An 8536-nucleotide genomic window follows, 5' to 3' on the forward strand; every position below is an offset into this window, starting at 1 on the left:
TTTTAGTAGCATTGTTTTCAAGACATCGTACTGCTGTTCAGAAAGAGGTATCAATGGACACAGAATCCGGTCGCTCTGAATTTCAGCCTTTGAAGTAATCTTTAAGAGGAAAGTTAATTGAGGAAATTGTAAATCAAAATGCCAACGTATGGACGAAAAGCAAAATGGTTACACAAGAACTTCGACAACCTTTTTTCCGAAACCATAAAATTTGTATACATCAATCAAGACAAAATTAAAAGAAAATATATTCGGTCCGTTTCGGGCTTGAAATTTTAATTTATAACAAAATTGTACTAATGACCAACCAGATGGCTGATGAGGAAGATGACCGGAAACGGTCATTACGATTCAAGTACAACTTCAAGTATATCGAAGAAAAATAAGTCATTTAATGATACATGAAAAAGATGGACCATCTATCTTGACAAAATTTTCTAACAATCCATCATAAACGATTGTTATCGGAACCCAAACTGTTCCAAAGGACCATGGACTCTTAAGGGTATATACATGCTTGACAATTTCTTCCCCGGTTGATAAGCCTTTGACTTAATATACAAGGTCTAATGCTTTCAATCGATCAATTGTTTTAGTCCGGTTGGAAACGGGAGGTAGCATCAAAGCCATCTTCGCTTTCATGTAGATCGGATGCCGGATCGTAACCATTTGCGTTTGAAAATTAGGACGGTAGTGGAAAATTTGATATGATGCATAATAAACTACGAAATCATATTTTTACAGTGAAATATATATATTATTTGTTTACTGCAATGTATGCACTGCAAATTAATATCTTAAGATATGTAAGTTATCGTTTTTTTTAAATACAATAGAAGCAAGAATTCCACATCACGGCAAATGTACTGATTTTTTAAATGTGTTTTACTACATATCTGCAGTATTTCGATAATGATACTAGGCAAAAGAGTGTGTTGCACGAATTTTTAGTACTTACTGCTAGTCAGTTCGCAAATACTCGCGATGCAGTCGTTAAAGATATGAGAATAGTAAAATCACCGATCTAAATTTATAAGATTGATGGTATGTATATTACATCTTTTATATAAGCTTTGGATTTTACATTTTTTGGCCACGAGCATCACTGAAGAGACCTGTATTGTCAAAATGCGCATCTGGTTCAGTAAAATTGGTACCGTTAATTTTATTACTACCACTTGGCCGATGCCTCTGCTGGTGGAATGTTAGTTCCCGAGGGTATCACCGGTACTGGCATGAAAATACGGATTTTTTGTGTTATTAAATTTGCTGTTACAAAATATTAAAAATTATTATAAATTGGGGAATGTATCTCATTCATGCAAAGCTCCGATTCCTTTCACGGATTTGGCTATGATTTTTGAAACTTTTGGATTATAACTCTTCGTCATTTATATAAGCTTTCGATTTTACATATTTTGGCCACGAGCATCACTGAAGAGACATGTGTTGTCAAAATGCGCATCTGGTGCAGAAAAATTGGTACCGTTAATGTTATAAGATAGCTTAAAAACACTTTACTACGAGTAAGTTATAAAATAAACTACCCTTTACCTGTTGACGTTTCAATATACTAAAAACATGCACTACAAGTGCAGTATATTTGCCATTCAATTCAATTTGCCCAATAAGACATTGGTTGATGTATACTATTGGCGATATATCTCCGATGTACAGCATACAATAAGTTAGTTTTTTTTGTACATGTATGTCTGGTCTTAACGTTAAGTCTAAATCAATATGAAACTCCATTCTTTTTTTGTCATTGTAAAGAAGCTTTGAGTTCCTGTCACAAGTTTTCTTTTGGTCGTTATTTTGTTTTGAGATTTTATTCGAACACTCGGACCCTACTGTTTGTTAGACTTTGCGATATATAATTGTAAGAACTTGCTTAAAGATGAAGTCCGTATAATGACATAATAAAGTTGCTTATATAAGTTGGGCGGATAAATATCCAACTGTCAATCATACTACAGCTTCTTATGTTCCTATTAGTTTACCACACTCAAGAGACATGTGGGTGTATTCTTTAATGTTGAAAAGTTAAATAGTGCAAGTTTATCAAGAATAGTCAGTTCTACTGTTGTTATCTTCAAAATATATAATCAAAAGAAGCCACCAAACAAATAAAGACGAAAGGTCAACCAACTTCAGACAATTTGCGTTGTGATAATGTGATTCATTAAAAAAACTATCACAGTGACGGAAGAAAGAGTTCGTGTGACTGGTTGAAAGATTTATTGTTGTGACGTCCAGTGGCCAGTATTTCATACTTCTGCAATGCTTCAAGAGGCGCCATTGTTCTACTTTAGGGCTATCCTGTGAAGTATATTAATGTGTGATTTAGCAGCAACTACTAAGAAAATCATGTGACAGACAAGAAGTTCTGATCTTGTTTTTATGGTTTGATGAAAGAAGCATGCTCATTGGAACAATTGGGCGATCTTGGAGTCAAAGTTGTACTCTGATGCAAGACAAAATAACTGTTGTGAAGGAGTTGTTAACTGCTTCGTTCTTGAGTAGAGGGTTGTCTCATTGGAAATCAATACCACATTCTCTTTTTGTTATATTCATGTTTATAAATAAACAAAAACAAGTATAAAATGTTCAATCTGATTTTATTACATCTCTGTACTAAATCAGAATTGTAAAAATTCACGGCAGAAAGAAACAACATACATCTCTATCCCGTGACCATTCCATTCATTCATTCATTGTGTTACCTATCACCCCTCCATCACTGGTACTAACAACCTAATAAGTACATAAGTACTCAACATTCTATTTTTACACTCCAGTATAGTACATTATTACACAAACAGTGACTTAAACAAACGAAAATTGACCATGTTATCATAAAACAATGGTCCCGAAAAATTTAAAGTTTGAAATTTAAACTTCTTTTTGCACTTTACAGAAATGTGGTCCTTTTACATGATTTCAACATTTTATTTTGTTTTTTCAAAATTTTATGTGTAATCTTGGACCAAATTATAGTGTATAAAGGCACTCTAATTTTCTCTCACAAGTCACTCGTTATAGTCTATAAATAAGCCACGCTGGATTATAACTCATTTTCTCATTTTATTAAATAACAAATTTCATTCATCAGTTTTACACATGATTCATAAAGTAGTTTGGTACATTTATCACAGTTTATTTATTTTACTTAATGAAAGACTATCTCCTATTGCCTTTGTTTAGGTTCTAATACTGCCCTAACCTTTAAGATTATCAGATCTTGTCCAATTTATGAGATGCCTATAGGTACAAAAATGTACCCACACTGCCCTATTTAAAATCACAAAATATGACAATTATCTGACATCTCTTGAATCAGAAGTTTACAAAAATAAAAAAAAATAAGATATTCAGACAAATTAAAAATTATACATTTTGTACAAATTGTTATCACATGCAAAATAAATTAAGTATCCTTGAAAGTTCATCTCTGACAGAGGTAGAAAAAGCATTATTTTAACACAACTTATTTATTTTCAGAGAAGTATATTCAGAGGTAGATATTCTATTAATCTACCACAAACTGTTCAAACTAGAATAAAAATATGGTCCCTGTTTTGTTTTAAAATAACATGAATAAAAGTGACATTATATCTCCTTAAAACATAAAGAAATATGAATACCCTTCATAAATGACTGTTACATTTTAATAACAATGGCACTTAATGCAATTTGAGAATTTATTCCAGAGACATATTCATTTTAGAAAGAATAAATAAATAAAAAATATCATTTCAACTTGGTTGAAATATTTTTAACTTAATATATGATTTTTGAACACATTAGTAATTTGTGACTAAAGCACACTAAAAGATGATTTTATAATAAATAATGATACTTTCTACTCTACATTCGTTATTTAAGGTATAATTTTAACCCTCTTTCTTTGTTTTGCTTACTAGGGGCAGATAACCCCTTGGTCTTTTACCACAATCCAGCAATGACATGCATCAGTGATTTATTCCAAATTTAAACCAATAATTTGATAGCACTATTACAATTTGGAATAAAACTTTAACATCAATCACTACAATTCATGTGAAAAAAATATATATAAAAATTTTCTTTTTCATTTTGTGCATATTTTGAAAACTCAGCACCATTTCGTTTAAATGAACATGGAGTGTTTATGTCTGATGAGGATGCATTTTGAACATTTAAGTGGATTGTGACAAACACTTGTACATATCTTCAACATAATAAATGGGTTTAACAAATAATAAACAGCATTAACAATAAAAACATCAACAATTACACCCTTTCCTACATATCAGAGAAAGTTGACAATTCACCGACTGAAACCGAAATATATTAAAGTTTTGAACACATATGACTCTAATTTCAGCGGGTATATCGTCCTTTGCTAACTAACACCTGAATTCTTTGAACAGCAACACTCTGTCGGATATGGCAAAGGGGGACCGAAACACTATACATAAAAATCTCTCATAAAAAGTTTAAATGCAGCAGACTTGGCAGCGTTTGGATTAATAAATTTGTGAGTCCGACCTCTCAGAAAACAATATCCTGAACATCTGTGGGTGTTGTTGGTTGGCCTTCTATATGGTCTCTATTTGAATGATAGTCTGTTTTTGATAAATTTGTTTCTTGCATGTTGTTGTCAACGTTCGATAAACTTGATGCTAATGTTTGTTCTATCTGCTCTTGACACGATCGTAAACAGTCCTGAAAAAATAAGAGAACAAAAATTCAACAAATTGTAAAATTACGCTGACACTAATATAAGTATAAATAATTATTCAAAGTTTTAATTAGAGGCGACTTCATGTTGTTTTAGAACTTCCACCCGATATAATCATCCCAGTGTCACTCAGACAATGTCATGGGAATTAAATCCGCCCTAGATAAGAAGCAATAGGGGGCACACTCCGTAAAACAAAATACCTTTATCACACCTATTGTCCAAAACAATTTAATTAATCAAGTAATTTAGAAAGAGGCTTTATATTGTACAGGTGTTAAATAGTATATTGTAAAGACCAATATTTGGTACAAATAAATTCCAAGCCGTGTCCACTGACCCAAGCCGATCATAAAACACGTTACGGCTAATCCCCTGATATCCGATAATCCTCAATTTACTTAATAAATAATAAACCTAAGATAGGTAAAGTGCTTACAATATCTATTCCTAAAATTTGATGCAGGTTCCCCAATAATTTATGACTTGAAGATTTTAACAGTCCATGTGCTGCTGCTCCAAGACTTCCGGCGGCTATCATTGAGGGAGGGTACATCATAAACTTACAGTCTGAAAGAGAATAAAAATCATAAATATTTGGAAGGCTATACAGTATAGGAAATGAAATCTGATTCTAAATCTACTCTTAACACATTTTTTATTTATTTAGAAAACAGAGGTGCCGAGATTTTAAACTTTTACCGGTGAACAAACTTCATTACTTTACATGATTCGATTACAATTACTCCTAATACTAAAATTCTATAAGCGTTTAAAACGTGTCCTTGAATTCCTAAACTCAATGCTGATATATATAATGATAGTTACCTTTTGAACATAAGGCAATCAATATCTGTGCATGTCTTTTTATTGAATTTCGGAGGTCCGTTTCCATTGGTATCCGACTTAAAATTTGTTCCAAGAAATCGTGAGGTGTGATGGCTGACAAGTCCCATTTCAATTTGTTCAAAACTAATAATTCCATTGTCTGAAAAAAAGAGAAATATAATAAGGAAACTTCATCACTAAACAATAAAAATAATTCGGTATGTGTGTTATGTCTGTGGAATGTTGTTCAGTTGTCTGAGATATACATATTACCTGGAGGCCAAATGATAGTTAATCTAAGGTGAAAATCACGTAATTCTTTCATTCGTCAGAATTTCATTTTAATAAACTACACAAAAGTATTTAACTTCGCTTATCTATCTTCGACTATGAATTTTTATGACGTCAATTATTTTAACTTAATTTCAAAAATTGTATAACTACTATCTAAAGTGGATTTTTTGTTGTTGTGAAAAAGGGGGGGGGGGGGGGGGGGGGGGGGGGGGGGGTAATGAATTTGAATCATAAAAAGTCCACTTGAATATTTTGAAATGATCGAATTGCTGTATTGACATTTTTTGTGAAAACCTTTAATTTTCTTACTGGGGTACCAACAGGTGAAATATATTAGTAAACCAGATCTGAAAAGTCGTATCGATCCCTGATAAATGTGGGTAATAAGATAAATGAATTATAAAACCTATACATACCATTAAATCTTCTAGTGTGACAGAATTATCTGTATACACAACCAATTTTTCAGCCGTTAATGGATTTGTCTCTTTTAATTTTGATGCCAGAAACATTGAAACTGCTCCTAAAAGTTGAAGTCTTGTTCTAGGAATATCGACCACTGACATAAATCGATCTATATAGTTCATTGCTAAAGGAAATACCTCTTCTTCACATTGTTGTTCTTCGCACACCTGAAGATAAAATAAAAACTCAATGAGCTTTCCATTTTTTTCAAAACGAACAGAGAAATCCTTAAATTATGGATAACATGCATGTCCAGTGAACAACATTACACTGTACGGTTCTCAATGACAATATCTGATTTAACAACATAAAGGTCGGAAAATATTTATTAATATCAAATGTTATAAAATAAGAAATGAAGACTTTATAAAATAAGATGCTCTTTTACTATTTTAGTTTTCATAATGTTACTAATATTATTAGTAATAAGTAAAGGGCGGCTGATTACAGTTTCATTTTTGGAACAGACCCAGAGTTGATCAAGGTTGCCGACGATTGAATACGCTTCTTCCTGGATATTGTATGATTCAATGAGTGAAATAAAATAAAAATGATAAAATAATTCAAGAAAAATTCAGATTGGATGAAGTCGACCCATATGCGTAACTTATACACTGCGCAGAATCAAATATCTAAACCTTTGTCACCGATATAGAACAACTTACATGCATGCAGAAAATATTAAAAAAAATCAAATAAAATAGAAAAACCTGACTTTTTTAGCTAAAACTTATTGAAAAGTGACCAGTGCAAGTGATAGGTATAAAATTACAATTTTGAATGAATTAAAATCAAAAGAAATCCGACTTCAAACGACAATATTGCATATACAAGGCTCATAAAGTAACCTATAAAAGTTGACACAGAAAATTTATATGTAAAGTTAGTGTTTCATTCAATTCACTCGAATTTGGTACCATTCTGTTCATGAATCTTAACGCCAGGTTATAGACTGATTTTTATTTACCAAAGACTTGTAGATGCAGAGTTATTGGGTGAAGAATGGAAGGGGTGTATAAAAAATATTGAAAACCGCCATTTTGTTACCGACATTCCTGAAAACCGGCTTTCCCAGCGTAAAATAAAGACATTATATTGAAATTTATTTACTTTAAGGAACATTTAGTGTGATATGAACGTTTATTTAACAATAATGTTAATTTCAATTATTGCTTTGCATGCATTTTTGACCATTTTTTTGACGACGTGTCAGCTGCACACCTCGTGTTGAATAATGAACAATGAATGAACTTTATAATAAATGATTTTAAAATATTGTCAACAAGTAGATAATTACCTCTAACATCCATTCTGCAACCATTTTCCTCATGTAAGGTTTAATGTCTGTTTGAACACATTTAAAATAACTTGCTGATGGCTGATATTTGTCTTCTGTAGCAAGTAAATTGTGCAAAACTCTGTCATCTTTTAACAGTACTGGATCTTCGTACGCTCTTTGTAAAGATTCAGCCTCACAACACATCAAATCCATTATTATTGCAAATCAATTTTGTAAGTTACAGTTAATAATGATATCGAACACCAACGCACAGATAAATAAATAAGTAAATAAATAATATCCTCCGGATGAAATGAACAAGTGACACAATGTATTTATATGACTTTCGTTTGGCCGAATGCTGCACTGACTGTTATCTTTGAACTTCCAACAATGAATGAATGAGTTGGTGTGTCCTTCTCTCTTATATGCTCCAAGGTGCTCAACGGCCAACAATCTGATAGTCTAGGGAGCTGTGATTATATACCACCCCCGGTCACACTGTGAAATCCTATTCATTTACTCAACTATGTAGCACTTGTCACTCCTATACGCATGCGTGAAATTGATACCTTGGGAGATTTTAACACAAAGAATTACAATTAGTCTGACTTTGCATCAGTTTTGTAAAATTATGAGACAATTCATATTGCATCAAAATTTTAATTAAGCTTTTAACAATTCAGAATTAGTAAAATACATTTATCAGACGTAAATAAAGCAAAATTAAACTTTCTTACTTGACATGCATATTCAAAAGTGGGCAGATCAATGCCGTGATTGACAGATACCTTTGGAACAAAGAAAATGTAAGTCAGTTTGAGGTTAGGCATCGTGGATATGACAGACTCGAATCTTTTGAACAAAAAAACAGATAATCATAAATAAGTCTTAAAGCCTTTCATAAGTTTATTATTTGTTGACAAATATAGCAGGAAAAAAATATG

The 8536-nt window shown here is 31.9% G+C and overlaps 1 protein-coding gene across 1 annotated transcript; it reads right to left on the reverse strand.

The window, feature by feature from the left end:
• Positions 1 to 2601: 2601 nt before the first annotated feature.
• On the reverse strand, positions 2602 to 8119 carry LOC134687581 (G1/S-specific cyclin-D2-like). The gene is made up of 5 exons (XM_063547986.1): positions 7608 to 8119; positions 6262 to 6477; positions 5552 to 5711; positions 5163 to 5293; positions 2602 to 4707 (listed from the first exon to the last, which is right to left on the reverse strand). The coding sequence occupies exons 1-5, from the start codon at positions 7800 to 7802 to the stop codon at positions 4534 to 4536; spliced, it is 876 nt and encodes a 291-aa protein (XP_063404056.1). The 5' UTR covers positions 7803 to 8119; the 3' UTR covers positions 2602 to 4533.
• Positions 8120 to 8536: the final 417 nt, after the last annotated feature.

Source organism: Mytilus trossulus, chromosome 10 (genome assembly GCF_036588685.1).
Source record: "Mytilus trossulus isolate FHL-02 chromosome 10, PNRI_Mtr1.1.1.hap1, whole genome shotgun sequence".
In the NCBI taxonomy this organism is placed as follows: domain Eukaryota; kingdom Metazoa; phylum Mollusca; class Bivalvia; order Mytilida; family Mytilidae; genus Mytilus; species Mytilus trossulus.

Bases quoted from the DNA above. Each gene is read 5' to 3' on its own strand.
- LOC134687581 (XM_063547986.1), bottom strand. From the start codon at position 7,802: ATGGATTTGATGTGTTGTGAGGCTGAATCTTTACAAAGAGCGTACGAA. The intron at 6,478-7,607 runs GTAATTATCTAC...TTTTATCTTCAG, and splicing joins TTGCAGAATGGATGTTAGAG to GTGTGCGAAGAACAACAATG. The intron at 4,708-5,162 runs GTAAGCACTTTA...TTATTTTTTCAG, and splicing joins AAATTTTAGGAATAGATATT to GACTGTTTACGATCGTGTCA.